The sequence below is a fragment of the Rutidosis leptorrhynchoides genome, chromosome 2, assembly GCF_046630445.1.
Source record: "Rutidosis leptorrhynchoides isolate AG116_Rl617_1_P2 chromosome 2, CSIRO_AGI_Rlap_v1, whole genome shotgun sequence".
Lineage (NCBI taxonomy): Eukaryota > Viridiplantae > Streptophyta > Magnoliopsida > Asterales > Asteraceae > Rutidosis > Rutidosis leptorrhynchoides.
In genome coordinates this window covers 199,077,263-199,100,366 of record NC_092334.1, presented here as the reverse complement: position 1 = coordinate 199,100,366, position 23,104 = coordinate 199,077,263, and the positions used below count along the sequence as shown (strand labels likewise).

The 23,104-nt window shown below is 32.3% G+C and overlaps 1 protein-coding gene across 1 annotated transcript; it reads left to right on the top strand.

Moving 5' to 3' along the window:
* Positions 1–16,020: 16,020 nt before the first annotated feature.
* On the top strand, positions 16,021–17,514 carry LOC139888512 (uncharacterized). Its single transcript, XM_071871518.1, has 2 exons — positions 16,021–16,506; positions 16,621–17,514. The coding sequence occupies exons 1-2, from the start codon at positions 16,021–16,023 to the stop codon at positions 17,512–17,514; spliced, it is 1,380 nt and encodes a 459-aa protein (XP_071727619.1).
* The last annotated feature ends 5,590 nt before the right edge of the window (positions 17,515–23,104 follow it).

Here is a 23,104-nt window from a genome sequence, read left to right as displayed (position 1 = left end):
TTTAAATTAAGTCTTGTATTTATATTTATTATTTTCCATTTGGTTTTAACTGCGACTAAAGTTTTAAAATCGACAAACCGGTCATTAAACGGTAAAAACCCCCCTTTATAATAATAATATTACTTATATATATATATATATATATATATATATATATATATATATATATATATATATATATATATATATATATATATTGTATTTTTATAAAAGTAAACAAATATAGCGTTAAGATTTGTTTAAAAAGATTCCCTGTGGAACGAACCGGACTTACTAAAAACTACACTACTGTACGATTAGGTACACTGCCTATAAGTGTTGTAGCAAGGTTTAAGTATATCCATTCTATAAATAAATAAATATCTTGTGTAAAAATGTATCGTATTTAATAGTTTTTCCTGTAAAAATATAAGCTATTTTATATACTACTCTGCTAAGACATCAAGTATTTTTGGCGCCGCTGCCGGGGACACTCTTAAACGCCGGAAGCGCAACGCTAATATAATAATAATAAAAAAACGCGTCGAATTTTAAACCTGTCAGTTGAATTTTGAAACCCCGCGACTCGCGGGGTTTGATGCCTTGAATACCGCGACTCGCGGAGACACTCTGACACGGGTACACAGAACCCTAATCTGCATTAATTACGGAGTATTATTAATTATTATTAATTAATTTGTATTAGGGTTAAATATTTAATTAATTTAGTAGTTAATTTAAGTTTTAATTAATTTGTATATTTAGTTTATTAAGTTTAATTAAATTGTAAAATTAATAGTTTTATAAAATAAATAATATAAAAATAATATTTTTATAAAAATTGTACTTTTTACAACGTTTTGTATATTTTTATATTTTGTCCCTTTTTAATTGTTTTAGCGTAACTTTTGTATTTTTCGCTCATATTTAGTTTTAATTCATAGTGTTTGCCATAGTTATTTTTACTTCTAGATTTTTAGGCTTTGCCGTAGAATTCCTTAAGTGTTTTTTCTCTCTTTAGACTAAGATTTAAGTGCATTAGAATTTTGCGACGCAGTTTTTAGATTTTAGTTTCTTTTTAAGTCATTTCCATTTGGGATTTAGTTTTTCCTGTAAGCTTTAATATTTTTAGACACCTTTTACCTATGTATCAATTATCATTCCAATTAGTAATCTCAATTTGCGATTATAATTTTAAGTTAGTTGTAGTAATAAGGTTAGGTTAGTCAAGTGTTTTAAGTTTTATAAGTTTCTTTTATTTTTCCGTCACCTTTTATTTTTTTTAACCATTTTTCTTTTTCGACCTTTTTCCGACGAACTCTTTTTCTTTCTTATTTCTCGCTATTCTAGTTTTAGGATATAGATTTTTATTCTACTTCTTATCTAAATTTCTTAAAATTACGAAAATTTATTTTAAGTGGTTAAATTGATAGACATCAAAATTTTCTGGTTCGTAGTAATAGTTGGATTTGTACGTGGACCGGGTTATTGGAGCCAAACAGTCCTCAATTATATTGAGACCAAACGAATCCCGCCCCTCTGCTGCATCTTTTGGCTATTCGAAACGTGGGCAAAATCAGAAAAAGTCTATTGATTGGATAACTTATTATAATTTTTCTTTCCTTTTAAAAACTAATAGGATATTCAGTGAATGCACCGAGCAAGACGTTCACCACCTTTTGTATGTTCACCACCTGTAACTAGATCAAGACATTTAGCAAATATTACTGCCGTTGATTTTTCTTTAGAATCGTCATCCAGTCGACCAAGTACTTCAGTTCAAATTTCCGATAATCCATTTTTTGAACCCGACCTCACAATTGAGAATCCGGAGAATATTCAGGAACGATTCGTAGATCCTGAACCACTAAACTTTCCTCCGGAACCACCAATCATTCAAACAGAGATTGTTGAGGAACGAACCATTAAATCAGAATCCTCTAGTGATTCCGATTCAACAAATTCAATTATGGAGAATCTGGAACCTTTAAGTATGGAAGACCGAATGAGAGCTAAACACACTGGCCAAGGTCACGCAATTACTCATCCAGACATTAATGCGCCAGATTATGAAATCAAAGGACAAATTCTACATATGGTGACTAATCAATGCCAATTTAGTGGTGCGCCGAAGGAAGATCCAAATGAACATCTACGTACCTTTAATAGGATCTGCACACTATTTAAAATCCGAGAAGTGGAGGATGAACAGATATATCTCATGTTATTTCCTTGGACTTTAAAGGGAGAAGCCAAAGATTGGTTGGAATCGTTACCTGAAGGGGCGATTGATACATGGGATGTTTTAGTTGAAAAATTTCTTAAACAATTCTTTCCTGCATCTAAAGCCGTAAGACTTCAAGCAGAAATTGTTACGTTCACACAGAAGCCAAATGAAACTCTATATGAGGCGTGGACAAGATATGGAAAGTTATTAAGAGGATGTCCGCAACATGGTTTAGACACCTGTCAAATAGTACAAATATTCTACCAAGGATGCGACATCACTACAAGAAAAGACATAGATATAGCAGCTGGTGGTTCTATTATGAAGAAAACCGAAACTAATGCTTACAAAATTATTGATAACACTGCTTCCCACTCACATGAGTGGCACCAAGAAAAAGATATCGTTAGATCATCTAAAGCAGCTAGAGTCGATTCTAGCCATGACTTAGATTCCATTTCTGCAAAGATAGATGCTGTCGAGAGACGAATGGAAAAGATGACTAAAGATATTCACTCAATACGAATTAGTTGTGAGCAGTGTGGAGGACCACATTTGACAAAAGATTGTCTCAGTATTGAATTAACAATGGAACAAAGAGAGAATATTTCATACATAAACCAAAGGCCTGGAAATAATTATCAGAATAATTATCAACCGCCAAGACCAATTTACAATCAAAACCAGAATTATAACAGAAATATTCCATACAACAACCAACAAGGTCCTAGCAATCAACAAGTATCCAATAATAATTACAATCAGCAAAGACCTAATTTTCAAAACAAACCACCACAACAAACCGATGATAAAAAGCCGAATTTAGAAGATATGATGACGAAGCTAGTTGAAACTCAAACGCAGTTTTTCACATCTCAAAAACAAACTAATGAACAAAATGCTCAAGCATTTAGAAATCAACAAGCTTCTATTCAAAATCTGGAACAAGAAGTAAGTAACCTAGCAAGGTTAATAGGTGAAAGAAAACCGGGAAGTCTACCTAGTGATACAAATGCTAACCCCCGGAATGAAACAGCTAAAGCTATTACCACAAGAAGTGGTACAACACTTAAACCACCTGAAATACCTGTAACTTCTGATGAAGCTATTCCTACTCCACAAGAACCACAACCTGATCAAGATAAGGAAAAAGAACCGGTAGTTGAAAAGGTTAATGAAGATAACACAGTTAAGGCTAAACCTTATGTTAAACCATACCAGCCACCACTTCCTTATCCGAGTAAAATGAAGAAAGAGAAACTTGAAGCCGAGCAATCCAAATTCTTGGATATGTTTAAACAGATAAATGTAAATCTTCCTTTCATTGATGTGATTTCAGGAATGCCTAGATATGCTAAATTCTTGAAAGATCTAATCTCAAATAGAAAGAAAATGGAAGAACTCTCGGCTGTTACCATGAATGCTAATTGTTCAGCAGTGCTGTTGAATAAGATACCAGAAAAATTTTCTGATCCAGGAAGTTTCACAATTCCATGTTTTCTGGGTAGTCTTAGTTCAATAGAAGCATTGGCAGACTTAGGTGCTAGTATAAATCTAATGCCGTATTCACTATACGCTAAACTAGACCTTGGAGAATTGAAACCAACCAGAATAAGCATACAACTAGCCGATAGATCAATAAAATATCCTAGAGGGATAATGGAGAACATGCTAGTTAAAGTTGGTACTTCAGTATTTCCAGTAGATTTTGTTGTTTTGGACATGGAAGAAGATTCTCAAGTTCCTCTCATATTAGGAAGACCATTCTTAAACACGGCTAAAGCAATGATAGATGTGTTCGGTAAGAAATTGACCCTAAGTATAGAGGATGAGAGTGTTACCTTTTCAGTTGATAGAGCAATGCAACAACCGCAATCTGCAGATGATACATGTTATTATATTCAAACTATAGATGCACATGCAGAATTATTAGAAGAATTTCCAGAATTACAAGGAACAGGAGAATGTTCTTTAGGAGAAGGTAATGAACCAATTGATGGAGCTGAAATGTTAGCTACACTTATAGCTAATGGATATGAACCAACAACAGAAGAAATTCAAATGCTAAAAGAAGAAGACAGATATCGATACAAATCATCGATAGAAGAACCTCCGAAATTAGAGTTAAAGCCACTTCCAAACCATTTGGAATACGCTTATTTACATGGTGAATCTGAATTACCTGTAATAATATCGTCTTCTCTTACTGAAAATGAGAAATCACAACTCATTTCTGTGTTGAAAGCTCATAAACCAGCCATTGCATGGAAGATTCATGATATTAAAGGAATAAGTCCTTCGTATTGCACACATAAAATCCTTATGGAAGAAGGTCATAAAACGTATGTGCAACGCCAACGAAGACTAAATCCTAATATGCAATATGTAGTTAAAAAAGAGATTATTAAACTGCTAGATGCAGGTTTGATATATCCAATTTCTGATAGTCCATGGGTAAGCCCAGTTCAATGCGTGCCTAAGAAGGGTGGCATGACTGTCATTACAAATGAGAAAAATGAGCTTATTCCTACTAGGACTGTAACAGAATGGCGTGTGTGTATTGATTATAGAAAATTAAATGACGCCACCAGAAAAGATCACTTTCCCTTACCTTTCATTGATCAAATGTTGGAAAGATTAGCCGGAAATAGTTACTATTGTTTTCTAGATGGATTTTCCGAATATTTTCAAATTCCAATAGCACCCGAAGATCAAGAGAAAACCACGTTCACGTGCCCTTATGGTACTTTTGCTTACAAACGCATACCATTTGGACTTTGCAACGCCCCTGCAACCTTTCAAAGGTGCATGATGGCGATTTTTCACGACATGATAGAAGAATGCATGGAAGTTTTCATGGATGACTTTTCAGTCTTCGGTGATACATTTGAATCATGTCTAGTTAATCTGGAACGAATGCTTATTAGATGCGAACAATCAAATCTAGTACTTAATTGGGAGAAATGCCATTTCATGGTTAAAGAAGGCATCGTTCTTGGTCATAAAATTTCAAAAGAAGGAATTGAAGTGGATAGAGCTAAAGTAGATGTAATTGCTAAAATTCCACATCCCACCAATGTTAGAGGAGTTAGGAGTTTTCTAGGGCATGCCGGTTTTTACCGACGTTTCATAAAAGATTTTTCTAAAATTGCCACTCCTATGAATAAACTCCTAGAAAAGGATGCTCCATTCATCTTTTCAGATGAGTGTATCAAATCTTTTAATATTCTTAAAGAGAAACTCACTAATGCGCCGATCATGATAACACCAAATTGGAATCTACCATTTGAACTAATGTGCGATGCAAGTGATTTTGCAATGGGAGCCGTTTTAGGACAAAGGATTGAAAAATGATTTCAACCTATATATTATGCTAGTAAGACGTTACAAGGAGCACAAACAAACTATACAACTACTGAAAAAGAACTCCTTGCTATTGTCTTTGCTTTTGACAAATTTCGATCATATCTCGTTCTAGCAAAAACGGTGGTCTATACCGACCATTCTGCTCTTAGATACCTATTTTCGAAACAAGATGCTAAACCAAGATTAATCTGTTGGATCTTACTCTTACAAGAGTTTGATATTGAAATCCGAGATAAAAGAGGAGCAGAAAATCTCGCCGCTGATCATCTTTCTCGTCTTGAAAATCCCGAATTAGAAGTTCTAACTGTATCGGCCATACAAGACAACTTTCCTGATGAATATCTATTGAAGATAGATTATAAAGAAATTCCATGGTTTGCAGACTATGCAAACTACTTAGTTTGTGGATTCCTTGAAAAAGGATTATCGTACCAAAGACGAAAGAAATTCTTCAGTGATATAAAACACTATTTTTAGGAAGATCCACATCTGTTTAAAAGTTGTCCCGATGGAATAATACGCCGATGTGTATTTGGAGATGAAGCTAGTAAAATTTTAAACCATTGTCACACAGGACCAACAGGAGGGCATTATGGGCCTCAACTAACAGCAAGAAAAGTTTATGATGCTGGATTCTATTGGCCTACAATTTACAAAGACGCACACCTTCTTTGCAAATTCTGTGATGCTTGTCAAAGGGCCAGAAAAATAAGTCAATGTGATGAAATGCCACAAAATGTCATACAAGTATGTGAAGTATTTGACATTTGGGGTATTGACTTTATGGGTCCATTTCCAAAATCTCATAATAATCTATATATACTCGTAGCCATTGATTATGTATCTAAATGGGCGGAAGCACAAGCTCTCCCAACTAACGATGCACGAGTTGTAGTCAACTTTTTAAAACGTCTTTTTGCAAGGTTTGGAACACCGAAAGCTTTAATAAGTGATCGGGGTACTCATTTCTGTAATAATCAACTTGAGAAAGTTCTTAAAAGATATGGAGTAACTCATAAAATCTCCACCGCATATCATCCACAAACAAGTGGACAAGTTGAAAATACCAACCGAGCTTTAAAACGTATTCTAGAGAAAACCGTAGGATCAAATCCAAAGGAATGGTCCATTAAATTGGAGGATGCACTCTGGGCTTTTAGAACAGCCTACAAAACTCCAATTGGAACCACACCTTTTAGACTTGTTTATGGAAAAGCATGTCATCTTCCAGTAGAAATTGAACACAAAGCATTTTGGGCTTTGAAGACATGTAATCTTGATTTACATGAAGCCGGACGTCTACGATTAAGTCAACTAAATGAATTAGAAGAATTAAGACATGAAGCATACGAAAATTCGTTAATCTATAAGGAAAGAACGAAGAAATGGCATGATAAAAGAATCAGAAGTTCAAAAGAATTTAAAGAAGGAGACAGAGTTCTTCTTTTCAATTCACGATTCAAGCTATTTCCTGGAAAATTGAAATCAAGATGGTCTGGACCATTCATAGTCAAAAGAGTTTTCCCATACGGAACGATAGAATTAATAAATTCAAATGGGATTGAATTTAAAGTTAATGGTCACAGAATTAAACATTACATACATGGTCCGATGGAAGTTGACAATGAAGTTAATCACAATTTCGATACCACAGCTAACTAAGTGTGGGGAGAATCAAGTCTTTAAAGGATAATATGTATTTCTGTTAGAGTTAGATTGTCTGTTTTCGTGTAGTTCTCGAAAATGGAACCCGAATGGTCTTTCCCTAGCAGACCCTAAAGAACTAGTCTTCTCCCCCCATTCTGAATTTTTATTTTTTTAGGAAATGAAGACTGCCTGTGAACTAAACCATGGTCTAATGCTACACGCTTTGATCACTAAACGTAATAATGACATACTTCCGAGTGAAATAGTATCAGTAATCAGAGAAAGAATGGACGGAGTTGGAAAAGAATCCAGATGCGAAGATAATAAGTTACAATTTGGTAAAGGAAAATCAAAATTCGCAGCGAAAAGAAGAGCACGACACCTAGAAAGATGTCACAAATGCGGAAAATGGTCACATGGAGGTAAATGTTCAAATAATCAAACCTATTCAAACACCGAATTTGTTACTTTATGCAGAGACGGACCGTTCATATGTTTAGAAGAAAAGACACTGAATGCTCGAGGTTACGCCTATGTAGCCATGGAAAACCAATTAAACCGACTATCTTATGAATGGGATAGATCATATAACTAAGAAATCTATTTCACAGGTATGTTTGTACAGTTTTTATTTTATTTTTTTTTATTTTTAACCTTTTGATAATAAACGCTAATTTGTTCGCTATAAAGTATTAAATTGGTATTGAATAAAATTAGGTTTGGCTACCGAAATTATTGATATCATTCAAAAATTTATTACATCACTGCGAAATTTAACGTTTATTCTTAAGGTATAAATATCTTTAAACAATCAACCCAAAATATTTCAAAAATTCGTCATGAGTTAAATTAGGTCTTGGAACTGAAATTACTTTACCGAAAAGAGGGGCGCATATTTTTGATAATATTTGATTGATTAAAGTGGGATAAAAAGCCAAAAAGATTTTTAATTTTATTTTTACCATGTTTTTAAAATTAATATTTAAATCTTAAATTAATATTGTAAACTTTGTAAAAACAATATATTTAAAATTATAAATATTTGAAAAATTAATATAAGTTTGGTGTGAATTTATAATATGAATTTTTAAATTAAGTTTGGTGTGAATTTTTTTTTATTTTTAAAAAAATGAATTTTTAATTTTATGCATTTTAAATTTTAAGTTTGGTGTGAATTTTTAATATTAATTTTGAATTTTATATTTAAGTTGTGTGAATTTAAAAACAAAAATTTACTTTATCTCATTAAGTTAAAAATATGATTTTTAAAATTCGTCGTAAGTTGAAGACTAGGTCTTTGAACCGAAATTGCTTTACCCGAGGGAGGGACGAGAACTTTTATTATCATTATTTTTAATCTTATTGAATTAAAGTATGCCAAAAACATTAAAAAACCCAAAAATCTTAGCTTTTAAAACAATCGCTACAAAAAGACAAATTTTAAAATTTTGTCGAAGGACGGACTAGGACATCGATCCGAAACGACCTCGTCCTAAATAACAAGGGAAACAAAATTTTAAAAATTAATTACTTAATTATTTTATAAGTTAAACATTATATATATAAAAAAAAAAAACTCCGCAACTCGCGGAGTTTGAAGGGTAATTCACCGCGAGTCGCGGAGGGATCGGATTACAGAAAAAATAAAAAGAGCTGAAACAGCTCAAGCCACACAACACACAAAAAAAAAAACCTGCGAACAAACTGCCGAAAATACACGAAAAATACACCCCAAAATCACAATTTTTAACCGTTAATCATCAAATCTTTTACTAAAATCATGTTGCGAAGGATGCTATCAAGGAATTACTCAAGAAAAACGGTAAATTTCTACACCTAAACACCATTTAATCCGAAAATTAGTGTTCTTGAGCAATTTTTTCCCCAATTTGATTTTGATGCTTTTTAGTGTAATTAGACTTAAATTGTTTATGTATTATGCTTGTATAACCTAGATTGATGCTGTTTAACATAATTAGAAGCCTTAAACTTCAAATTTTGAGTAATTTAGGGTTTGTGTTCTTGAGCAAATTTGGGGCTTTTTGATATAAACAGGTTATGGCCGATTTTTGTCATGAATTGTTGCTAAATTAAGTAGTGTAACATGTTTAGGTAGTTAAATGTTCCAAACTTTGATCCTAAACATGATTTTGAGAATTAAAGTGGACTTTTTCAAGTCTAAAATTCATGAACTTGATTTTTGAGAGATAATGCCATTTGAAACTTGTTTAATTGCTAGTGATGATTATTTTGACATGTTATTTGAGTTGAATGCTTATGAACTTGGTGAACATTTTCGTATATGCTTATTTAAAAAAGTGTAGATTTGATAAAAATGTGAAAATGAGCTTAAGTTTGATATAAATTGATCATGTCATTGTAATTATTTTGATTGATGATTTTGCTGATACTAATGCATATTTGGATGCACAAAAATTGTGTTTGATGTGTTTTGTAGACTGAAATGGGTGAATCTTCATCCCAAGCCCGTAATGCTCCTGCTGAGAATGCGGAACAATAGGAGGTGGATAACTACTACAAGCAAGATATACCTCATCCAGTCATGACCTTTTCTGATATGCACTTGGAAGATTTGCACCCGAACCTGAGATTTGACAGACTTTGGATAGATTATCCAAAATACCAAAGGGGTTTGCATACTCTTCATTCTAAAGTTGTTGAGGTACCTAGGGTCATAGAATGGGGACCCTTAGAAGCTGTAGAATTGGCCGGGCCAATTAGGGAATTACTTGCACAGAGGTATGGTAATTCTACTTTTAATGACTGGGTACGTTTATTCACCATGCGTAGACCTGTATATAAAGTATGGTGTGAAGAATTGTTATGTAGTATAGAATTAAATGATCGGGTAGCTAGTTTAACCGATCGATCTTTTATTAGATTTTTGTTAGGAGGTTCAATGCGCCACATGTCTTTACTAGACATGGCTCAGGCTTTACGTATATATACACCTGAGGAGTTAGCATCTGCCGATTGTAGAGGGTTGATACTAAATGGTAGAAAGATAGATGAAAATTTTGATACACACGGTGTATGGAGTCAAATGACAAGCCATCACCGATTCAAAGGGAGGAATTACTCTTATTTGAATATAGATAGAGCTGAATTAAGAGTGATTCATAGGTTTTTAGCTAATTCGATTACACAAAGAGGTAAGAACAAGGAAAAGGTAAATGAACAGGATTTGTTTTACCATATGTGTATTCGAGACCCACAAAGCGCTGTAAGTATACCTTATTGTGTGGGTTATTATTTATCAGCTATGGTTAGGGGGATGAGACCGCATAGCATAATAGGAGGTGGTATTTTTATTACTTTGATTGCTGAATATCTCAGTGTGGATATAAGTCGGGGGGGATTATTAGTCGAAGAACCAGAACCCCGCGATACTATAGGTTTAAATGTATACCATGGTGTGAAAGTTTTGAAGAGGCGAAATAATGCCGCAGTACAATACCATGGTAGACATCCACAGGTTGAGAGAAACCAACAGCAAGGTAATGTAGGAGGGGGAAATGAAATGCAAGAAATGCAAAGGTTTATAGCTTCACAGGAGTACGAAAATGCTAGACAGAGAGCATTTGAAGATTGGCAAGTTCATCAAAACCAAATCATAGCTCATTGCCAACATATAGGTAGAAACTATATTCCTACACCAAAACCCACATTCCCTCCCTGGTCTATAGAGATGCAACCACCGTATCCTACGTATAACCCTGCCGAAGCATTCTATAGCACCTATGGTTATGCTTGGAACCCCTATTGGTATCAATATCATCCCTAGTCTACTTAGTTTTATTTATTTTGTAATTTGTAATGTTGATACGTTTAATACTTATGTTAATATTGTAATAGTTTTTATAATTTTCTAACTTTTATTCTTAGATTTTAATAATTTTTGAATGTGGGGTAATATACCAAACTTCAAAAATATGTATATATGTTTGCAGTTTATCTTATGTACACAACAGGGTAAAACAACGCATTTTCAAAGACTGGCATTAAGTTCAGCAAAAGCAACTAATTTTGACGACAAGATGCAAAATATATGTGAAATAACAACAAGACGGAATGAACAAATGATGTGCACCATTTATAAATCAGCAAACAAATGCCAATATATTTGGAAACTTTGGTAAAAATTTAATCATTTTCACACAAATCACCCTCAATAATTTAAATTGTTACTGATTTCTTGCAAATGAGGGCATTGCAAGATCTTAAGTGTGGGAAGGGGTTAAATTCTTTCGGATTTTAAAATTTTTACTTTATACACTTGGTTACCATTAAAAATACTAGTAAAGCAGTAGTTGTATTAGAATCTAGTGCTCTCTGATAATAAAGAACAGCCCTAGTCTTATATACTGACTACCCAATTCTAGTAAAATTTTTCAAAATTTTCAATTAAATGAACTCAAAATCATGTTTATACATATTTATGAACGATAAAACTAGGTTTTAACACCGAAATTATTGTTACCTCAGAAAGGACATAAATTGAGAAACAAACCAAAATGTTAAAATTCATTTAAAATGGAATAGAGGACGATAAAAAGGAAAATAAAAGCCAAGTGTGGGAAAATTTACCAAGTTATCTTAAACATATGTCACATATATCTGTAACAAATAACTGAAAATACTTTTGCTTTGGACTAAACTAAACTGTTTTACCCGATGAAAGAAAAGAAGAGATGGATCTACACGATGAATCAATTCCATCATTAAAAGGAAGTAAAGTCTTCCGAAAAAGAAACGCGCTTCTTGATTTAGGTCATGAAGTTGTCGTCCAGACCAGCTGTAGGTTGACGAAAAATCTAGAAAAGTCATCACTAAAATCAGCAGGAAATCCACGGACCTCAGCATTAAACAGGGTCGCCAAGTGGTCAGATTTATCCTAACCATGAGAAGGATTTATCTCGTAAAATGGGGGGCACCATGCAAATTAGCTGGATAAGACTAATGAATCAGATCCCTAGAAAGGATAATCTCCTTAAAAGATCAAAAATCAGCTTTTAAGCCTGATATTACTCAATCCTTGAGATTGACCTTAAAGATTGAGAATTACAAACTCATGGAATTTAATGATATCTAAACTCGAGCTTGAACGAGAAAATATTTTGATCAAAATTACAAACCGATTTGTTTTCTAAAAACCCATTTTCAATGCGTTCATTACCATTGAACGTAAAATCCTAGGAATTCACCTGGAATTCATTAGGTCACCTGAACTAAATCGGGTGTCAACCGTAAGAACGGTGGTTGCATAGCATGGTCAAAAACGGGACCTTGTGCCAGACCGAAAAATTATAAGGATGAGCTTTACTATTGCTCCTACCAAGGATAGTAATTGCGTCCGACACGTTATAGACCATAATTAAAAGCATGTCAGGGGACATTGCCTTAACAGTTGCTTCTTCAACGCTTTCCTTTACAACCGGACGGTAGTTTACCGAAAGGTAATATACAGGACAAGTAAACTGGATGTGTTGCTTTCCAAATACAAGGTTAGCAAGTGGGTGACACAAAACCGCAAGTTTTGAGCTAAAATTTTCAAATCTGAAACCCACCAAAACCCACAAAAATATTTTGCAAACACCGGTGAAGGGTTATTCCGGAAAACTTATCTAGGGTAAAAACTAGATTTAATTTTCAAAAGATCAAATGTTTTCATAAAGATCCAATTTCCTTAATGGATCTAAATTTTTATAGTCATGTGGGACTGTAAACCATATCGTTACTACCATTGTTTATTCCGCCGTATAGAAATCACTGATGTACAAAGTGTGAAGAATAAAGAAGTGATTCTAGTATTTCAAGACGATATTGCTTGAGGACAAGCAACGCTCAAGTGTGGGAATATTTGATAATGCTAAAAACGAACATATATTTCCTAGCATTATTCCTCAAGAAAGACAAGCTTTTAGTTGCAATTGTTCTATTTACAAGTGATATTCGTTTAAATAATAAAAGGTGAAGATAAAAGACAGATTCGACGAATTGAAGACGCAAACGACCAAAAAGCTCAAAAGTACAAAATACAATCAAAGAGGTTCCAATTATTAATAAGAAACGTCTCGAAATTACAAGAGTACAAGATTCAAAACGCAAAGTACAAGATATTAAATTGTACGCAAGGACGTTCGAAAATCCGGAACCGGGACCAGAGTCAACTCTCAACGCTCGACGCAACGGACTAAAAATTACAAGTCAACTATGCACATAAATATAATATAATATTTAAATAATTCTTATAATTATTTATATATTATATAAATATTTAAAACCGTCGGTAAACAAAGAGCCAAACTCGTGTGAGCTGTAAAAGCAAACTCCGCGACTCGCGGAGTTTGAAGGCCAAAAGGGCCACGAGTCGCGAAGCCCCAAGTTTTGAAACTCCCTATAAAGCCAACCAAATTCTGATCATTTTAATCATCTTTTTTTCCTTCTTCTCTCAATATATACGTAATATATATTTATATTTTATATTTTAATTTTAATTTTAATTTTATATCCTAATAATAAGGGTATGTTAGTGAATATTGTAAGGGTATAAGTCGAAATTCTGTCCGTGTAACGCTACGCTATTTTTAATCATTGTAAGTTATGTTCAACCTTTTTACATTAATGTCTCGTAGCTAAGTTATTATTATGCTTATTTAATCCGAAGTAATCATGATGTTGGGCTAATTACTAAAATTGGGTAATTGGGTTTTGTACCATAATTGGGGTTTGGATAAAAGAACGACACTTGTGGAAATTAGACTATGGGCTATTAATGGGTTTTATATTAACTAAACAATACCTTGTTAATTTAATATACAAACTTATAATTCGACGTATTTATATATAACCACATACGCTTGACTGGGTACGGTGGGCGGGATATCTATAAATACCAATAATTATTCATTTTACCGGACACGGAACTGGATTAATAGTTAATAGACTTGTTGAAACAGGGGTGAATTACATTCAAGGGTAATTGGTGTAATTGTTAACAAAGTAGTAAAACCTTGGTTTACACGCAGTCGATAACCTGGTGTATTCATTAAACAAAGTATTAAAACCTTGTTACAATTCGAATCCCCAATTAGTTGGAATATTTGACTTCGGGAATAAGAATAATTTGACGAAGGCTTTCGCTCTTTATATTTATGACTGATGGACTATTATGGACAAATCCGTATGGACATATTAAATAATCCAGGACAAAGGACAATTAACCCATGGGCTTAAAAATTAAAATCAACACGTCAAACATCATGATTACGGAAGTTTAAATAAGCATAATTCTTTTATTTCATATTTAATTTCCTTTATTTTATATTTAATTGCACTTCTAATTATCGCATTTTTATTTTATATTTAATTGCACTTTTAATTATCGTACTTTTTAATTATCGCAAGTTTATTTTATCGCACTTTTATTAATCGCAATTTCATTATCGTTATTTACTTTACGCTTTAAATTAAGTCTTGTATTTATATTTATTATTTTACATTTGGTTTTAACTGCGACTAAAGTTTTAAAATCGACAATCCGGTCATTAAACGGTAAAAACCCCCTTTATAATAATAATATTACTTATATATATATATTTGTATTTTTATAAAAGTAAACAAATATAGCGTTAAGCTTTGTTTAAAAAGATTCCCTGTGGAACGAACCGGACTTACTAAAAACTACACTACTGTACGATTAGGTACACTGCCTATAAGTGTTGTAGCAAGGTTTAAGTATATCCATTCTATAAATAAATAAATATCTTGTGTAAAATTGTATCGTATTTAATAGTTTTTCCTGTAAAAATATAAGCTATTTCGTATACCCCGCAGCAAACATCAGTGCTACTAATCAGGTAAATGGTTTCACTGATGATGAGGTACGTCTGCGATTATTTCCTTACTCACTTAAAGATAAGGCAAAACGATGGTTTCTCTCTTTACCCGCCCGGAGTATTAATACTTGGGCGGAGATGAAAAAACGGTTTTTAGAAGAATTTTATCCCATAAGTAAAACTTCAGATATGCGTATGCAAATAAAATCTTGTAGGCAATTGCCAGGTGAACTTTTTCATGAAGCAGACGAACGTCTGAAGGAATTACTTAGATCTTGTCCCCACCACGAAATACCGAAATGGGAACTTGTCCAAGTTTTTTATGATGGTCTTGACTCGCAAAATAGACAATTCCTATTAGCGGCTAGTGGTGGTGTGTTTATGACTCGAAGTAGTGAGGATGAATGGGCATTTTTTGAGCAATTGAGCAAGGGTTCAAAAACCCAAGCTTCGGTTGCACGACAAACTCACAATCCTTCCCATGTTAACCACGTGTCTAACTTGGGAGGGTCAACTAGGAATTTAGAAAAGGAATTAGATGAGATAAAGATGTTGCTTCTAATGTTTAACAACCCAAACCAGGGTGGTAGTGTTAATTTTGTGCAGGTTCAGGATGTGTGCTCGATATGTGGTGATGCTTATCATTATGCAAACGGTTGCAAAAAGGGCATACCATTAGGGACAGAAGAGCAAGTGAATACGGTTCAAGGGCGGAAGTATGATCCATATTCTAACACCTACAACCCAGGGTGGAGAAGTCATCCAAACTTTAGCTGGGACAACAACAACACAATGAATGCACCAAACCAACACCAAAACCATTACCCGAACCAAAACAACAACCAGTACAAAAGGCAAAACCAAAACTAAAACCATAACTATCAAAACCAAAACTTGTCTCAAAATAATCAACAAAGTCAATCCTCAAGCACAGATCCTAGGATGGGTTCATTCATGGAAGAGATGAAAAAGACTTTGGAAATTCAAAATAAGTCAATTGCAGCATTGGGTAAGCAAATTGGTCAAGTGGCGGAGGAAAATGCAACACGAGAATCAAATACAACTCCGAGTTATACATTGCTTAACCCGAATCATGAATCACAAGGAAGAGGACATGAAGTCAACATGGTGGGCACTTTAAGGAGTGGAAAGACATATGATAACAAGGTAAAAATGCCCAAGAAATCAGAAATCAAGTATGGTCTAGGTAAGTCTCCTGTTTTAAATGATTTGTGTAATGATGATAATGAAGTTTCGGTGGATTTTGGGGTTGGGTTAAATGTTGAAAAACCGGTAGTTGAAAAGTTTGAGGAAACGGACATGGAGACTAATACCATTCCATTTCCCAAGGCTTTGGAGTCCCCAAACCAATCCCCTTATGGGAAAAAGGGACAAAAAATAGATGATATGTGGGAAACATTTAAACAAGTAAAAATAAATATTCCACTTATTGATGCAATCAAACAAATCCTTGTATATGCTAAATTTTTAAAAGATTTGTGTGTTCAAAAACGGAAACTAAATGCGCCATTGCCCAAAAAGGTAAAATTAACTGAAAAAGTGAGTGCCGTCATTTCTGGTTCACTTACACCGAAGTTGAAGGACCTGAGGACACCATTAATTTCGGTTACGGTGGGTAATGTTAATGTCAAAAAGGCTTTATTAGATTTTGGGGCTAGTATTAACATACTTCCATCAAGTTTTGTTGACTGGTACGAGTTGGGAACTTTAAAACGAACTGATATTATCATCCAACTTACGGACCGGTCAATGAGAACTCCAAGGGGTATGTTGGAAAATGTGATTGTGAAAGTGGAAGACTTTTATTACCCGGTAGATTTTATAGTTATGGACACAGAGACCACCTTTAGGGATATCCAACCGACGATCATTCTTGGTCGTCCATTTTTGGCTACAATTGATTCTCTTATCAATTGTAGAACCGGGGTTATAGACATTTCTTTTGGTAATAAGAGATCAAGGATTAATATTTTTAATTCATTACATACACCGAATGTCCAGGATTGTTTTGTGTTGGATACTAACCATGAACAGGTTCAAAAGTATGCACCGGATGTGAAAGAGAAAGAGGATGTAAGGAAATTTAGTGAAGAGGGTATGACGAGTGAATTCATGGAATCTCATATAAGAACTAATGCAGAAATTTTGATGAGTCAACAAGAGTCGATCCAAAATCTTGAGCGCGAGTTGAAAAATCTGAGTCAAATTCCTGAAACCAAGTTAAGTTCGTCTATTACCACCACTTGTTCATTGCTGGTAAAGGAAACCGTGATGGCAGTATCCATATTTGTTGGGGTAGATGAAAAAGTTTCTAAATGTGAAGACGACGAACAATTGGTAACTCCGAAGACGATTGAGCATGTATCTAGTGATAACAAAATGGCAAATGAAGGAACCCGTTCATATACATTATAAACGATTCACAATAGTTGATTACATCGCGAGGTATTTGACCTCCATATGATACATTTTTCAAACATTGCATTCGTTTTTAAAAGACAAACTTTCTTTACATCGATAATTGACAAGTATGCATACCATCTCATAATATTCAACTATAAATGACCTAATCTTTCATTTACTTAATAATAATCTCTATTGAACTCAACGACTTGAATGCAACGTCTTTTAAAATGACTCCAAGTAATATCTTTAAAATGAGCGAATGCACAGCAGAAGATTTCTTTCAAACCTGAGAATAAACATGCTTTAAAGTGTCAACCAAAAGGTTGGTGAGTCCATTAGTTTATCATAATCAATCCTTTCCATAATTTTAATAGACCACAAGATTTCATATTTTCATTTCTCATAAACATCATGCATGCATATAACCATCAGCATAAAAATCATTCATATGGATTGAACACCTGGTAATCGACGTTAACATTAGTGCATAGAATATCCCCAAATAGAACCTCTCATCTGTATAATAATAATCTCGAAGTACTAAAGCATTCGTACCCCGAATGGGACTTGTCAAGGTCCATAGATCTATCTTTAGGATTCGCGTCAATCAGGGGCCATTTCCCTAAATTCTTAGGTTACCAGACTTGAAGGGCGATATTCGGTTAATAATCCAACCATAGAATGTAATTTTAAGTACTTGTGTCTATTTCGTAAAATATTTATAAAAGCAACGCATGTATTCTCAGTCCCAAAAATATATATTGCAAAAGCATTTAAAAAGGGAGCAAATGAAACTCACAATACTGTATTTCGTAGTAAAAATACATATGGCATCATTGAACAAGTGCAAGGTTGGCCTCAGATTCACGAACCTAAATTAAGTATATATATTTATATGTTGGTCAATAGTTGTTTAACGAATTTGATTAAATCGTAGTGTATCACAATCCTAATGCTCGAGAGTAATATGCAAAAGTCAACAAAAGTCAATTTGACTCAAAAATGATTTCCAAAATTTATACATGATTATTATATAGTTTAAATATCGTCGTTTATACTTTTAAATATTTTTAAAAGATTTTATTAGAGTAAATAATATAATTTATTTAAAAATATACTTTTATATATCTTAATTAATAAAATTTATAAAGTTCATTTAATATCATAAAATGTTACTAATAGATTTTATTAAGGTAATTATATTATTTGTGTTACATATTTATTTGATATAATAATATTGATAATAATAATAAGTAAAAGTTGTATTATTTTGTAATAATAATTATTATTATTCTATTGATAAAAATATCAATTTTAATATTTACTAAAAATGATATTATAATATAATGGAATTTTATATTAACAATGACATAAAATAATAATTTTGTAAAAATGATAGTTTTGATATTAATAGTACTTTTAATAATAATAGTTATAAAAATAATGCAAAACAAAAATTTTATCTAAATCAATATCTTACGATATTAAAATTTCATCATGATACTCATACTCATTATTTCCTAATTAATTTTGTTAATAGTTTTTAAATCGTCTTTTATGTCGCGTTCATTTTAATGATAATAATAGTAATTAAAATAATTAAGTGTTACTCACCTTAGTTTAATTATAATAATACTAATAATAATAAATGTTATGATAATATTAATGCTAATAACTATTTTAATGATAAAAATAATAATAGTACTAATTATAATTTTAACGATAATAATAATATTAAAGAAATACAATTTTTAATGATAATACTTTTTAATGATAATAATAATAATAATAATAATAATAATAATAATAATAATAATAATAATAATAATAATAATAATAATAGTTTGATAAAAACTAGAACGACAATAATAACGACGATAATAATAATCATTTTTAATAATAATATCAAAAATTCAATTGACTATATCTTCTAATCCGTTCATCGAAACCATTCGACATCTAAAGGAAAAGTTCTTAATATTTCGCTAGCTTTCCAAGGACATGTATATCTTATACCTTATCTCAATCGCAGGTGTAATTAATTCAAGATTCGACATAACCTATCTAAGGGCAATATCAAAAATATAAGTATGCATAATCCTATATTCTCAAGCACTAGTCAAGGATACACTATTGATATGTAAAAATTAATTTACGAGTACTCACATATCAATATTGAGATTCAATATTGCAGGAAAGGTACGTAGACGCAACGGAGATGATAAACACTAAATTGACCTCATGAGTATACCCATGAACCATACCCATCACCTCCATAATTATAACCCATAATTTCCTTAGCCCTATCCTACTCGAACCCAGTTTTGAAATTACTCGTTCATGACCTCGTCGTAGTATTTTATGTAATACTACTAATAATATCGCTTCTTAATACTACTAATACTAAAAATAATAAAATTAATAATCTTAATATTAATAATAATAATAATAATAATAAAAATAATATAAACATACATATACTACGAGAGAGATAGATAGAATATGAATGAAAATGAAACCCGTGCGTTTTATAAGACCTCTCCCACAATCATTCCTCAATAATTTCATGGGACCGAATGAAGGGAGGTTTACAGCTCATATGCACTCGAAGATTTTACCGACACTGGTTCCTTTACACATATCATATAATAATAATATAATTATATAATTATAATAGTATAATAAATAAAAAAATAAAATAAAAAAAACGTGTGATGTAGTATGGAAAAAGTGTTACTACCTAATGACCCGTGAAAAGAAAAAAAAACTTACGTACCTTTTTAGTTTAATAATATTATATATAAATATATATTTAATTCATATGATTAAATATATATTATAATATATTCACGTTCATGGTAAAAATATAATTTTTATAAAAATGACACGGACGTGGTCTCACGACTTATGTACCACTTTTGGTTTTTCGAGCGCACTCTCGTACATTTAAAAAACTGGCCTTTTTCGTTACGCGACGTGTACCTTTAGTAATAGTTTGATTTATTTATCAATAAATTACTTTGTAAAAATGTATCTCATAAAATTTGAGCGTCGTGGTCATTTGCTTCTATAAATCAGTGACTCGTTGTTTACCAAAAATATTTTATTTTAAATTAAGATGTTTTATGACGTGGTTAAAATATATATACATTTTTAGAAATATAAATTTGTATCCAAAATCTTTCATCTAACAATATAACATTTAGTTTTTTTTTTAAATTATTTATTTTTTTAAAGTTTTTTTTATTTCATTTAGGAAAATAGTTTAGCCCGTAACATTTTTATTTTTAAGAATTTAAATGGATACAAGTACTAATCGTTTTTAAATGTCAATTCCATTACTAGGCGAGTGTTACTATCATGTACTTGATTTGAAAACATATATTTTTAATGAGCATGTTTTAAATACACGTTACACCCAATATTCCAACTTACATTTATTTAAATAACCGCAGTTTAGATAGACAAGTCCTGTTATATGAAAAAGTGTTTCGTACAGTTGAAAACTACATCAATTGATTACTATGGAATTTCATCGACAAACATATGGAACCAAATACTATATTGTAAAGTATTTATACTTAATATTTCATTAACGTTATCAAGTTATAATCTATGTACGCGTATTCATATATAATCTTTTACGTTCGTTTAATGGTTCGTGAATCATTGGAATTTGGTCGAGGTTAAATGAATGTATGAACACAGTTTAAAATTCTTGAGATTTAACTTAACAAACCTTGCTTATCGTGTCGGAATGATATAAAGACAAAGTTTAAATTTGGTCAAAAATTCCCTGGTCGTCACAGTACCTATCCGTTAAAGAAATTTCGTCCCGAAATTTGATCGTGGTCATCATGGCTAATCATAAAATTGTTTTTATGACGAATATGAGTTGGTATATAGAGTTTTATCACTATTGAGTAATATAGATAAAACGATTCGATTACTTGAAGAGTACGAGTGAAGTTTTCACAAAAAGATTAAAATGAGAAATAGGGTTTCGCCTTAACTTTTGACGTTGTATTGGTTGAATTCCGGAATTCAAGGGATTTAAAGAAAATCTTCAAAATCTAAAAGATTTGATTCTTCGGCAAATAAGAAAATTATAATTCTCTAATTAAATGCGGAGATCTGCCTTAATTTTTCTATCAATTATTTCACTATAAATTAACTTCTTCCGTTCCATTATTTTTATCATTCCTATACTTAATTCCTAAATTCAAAAGATTATGAAAATGCTTAATCCAGTTCTAATCCTTGTCCTTATCCTTACTATCGCAACAATTATTCTCCTTTTTCAACTTCCACCAGAGGAGTCTGCTTAATTTTACTTTGCCCTTGGGGTTATAGTACTTATAATTCTCCTGTGTCTTTATGTTGCGATAAACATTGATATACACGGTTTGTAATTTATGTGTCGTTATCGGGCTTTATATCTCCCCTTATATTTCAATGTTCCTATTTCTGTTTCCTATAATTATTGTTATCCACAGTTAATACTCCCTCCTATTTGCCGCACTTTATACTCCAATTTCTATTTTTGAGCTTTGTCCCTTCGTTTCTTCTTCTTGCGATTGGGCCTCTCTTGTAATAGTCCAGAATTCGCAGATATAAATTTCAGAATGAACATTGTTAATGTTCTAAGAAGAAAACGGTAATATCACAATCTGACTTGTCAAATTAACAGAATTCAAGGAAGATATAGGACTATCAAGAAAATATGTTCTTGATATGGTCATAGATTTGACAGAATGTAAGAGTCGTGTAACATGGCACATGATGACGTTAGGATCTGTGAATCATCACGTTTCATTAGAAACTCAGCATGACTTACTGTAATATAATCACGTTGATCAAGTGTCATTATATTATGCTAACTCATGCATCAGTTCCCAACACTACTTCAAAAACATTCATAGTTTAAACTCGAAAGTTTTACAGAATATAGAAACTAATAGCGCAAAGAGATAAATGACTTCAGATAAGATTAGTTGTGAAAATATCTTCAGAAATATCGAGAATATTTATAATGAAAGATATGATAATATATTAGAATTTCCAATATTGATGGATGATGATGAAGATTTGTCTGTAAAGGTTTTGAATAAGGAGTAAGGTATTCGTTAATGACTTTAACAGGCACTGAATCATTTGGATTCTTTGAAGGTAGATTTAGTCTTTGTGATTTGTCCATAGCCTCCTTCATAGTCTGTTCAATCCATTTTCCAGTTCCAAACCTTCTCTTTTTCTCAGCTTTACCACCTTACTATTCCTTATTATCAAACTTTTTACTGTTAAGATCGTTTACAGTTTTTGCTGCTTCGTCAGCATTTCAAGAATTAGCTTGTAGTTCAAAATGTTTTTCAGAACTTCACATTCAAAGTATGTAAGTCCAGGAGATAGACGTTTTACGTACACATATAACTGTTGGCGTAGACATGTTGTGAGATTTCAAAATACTGGTTGCTAATTTCCGATGATTCGTATGGCAATTCTTGTTACAAGATGCGGATGAGTAAATGATGGGATTTCGATAAATATAATGATTTTTCGGAAAGTCAAAGATCAGTGAAGTTGTCGGTCAGTTTATTGCTAA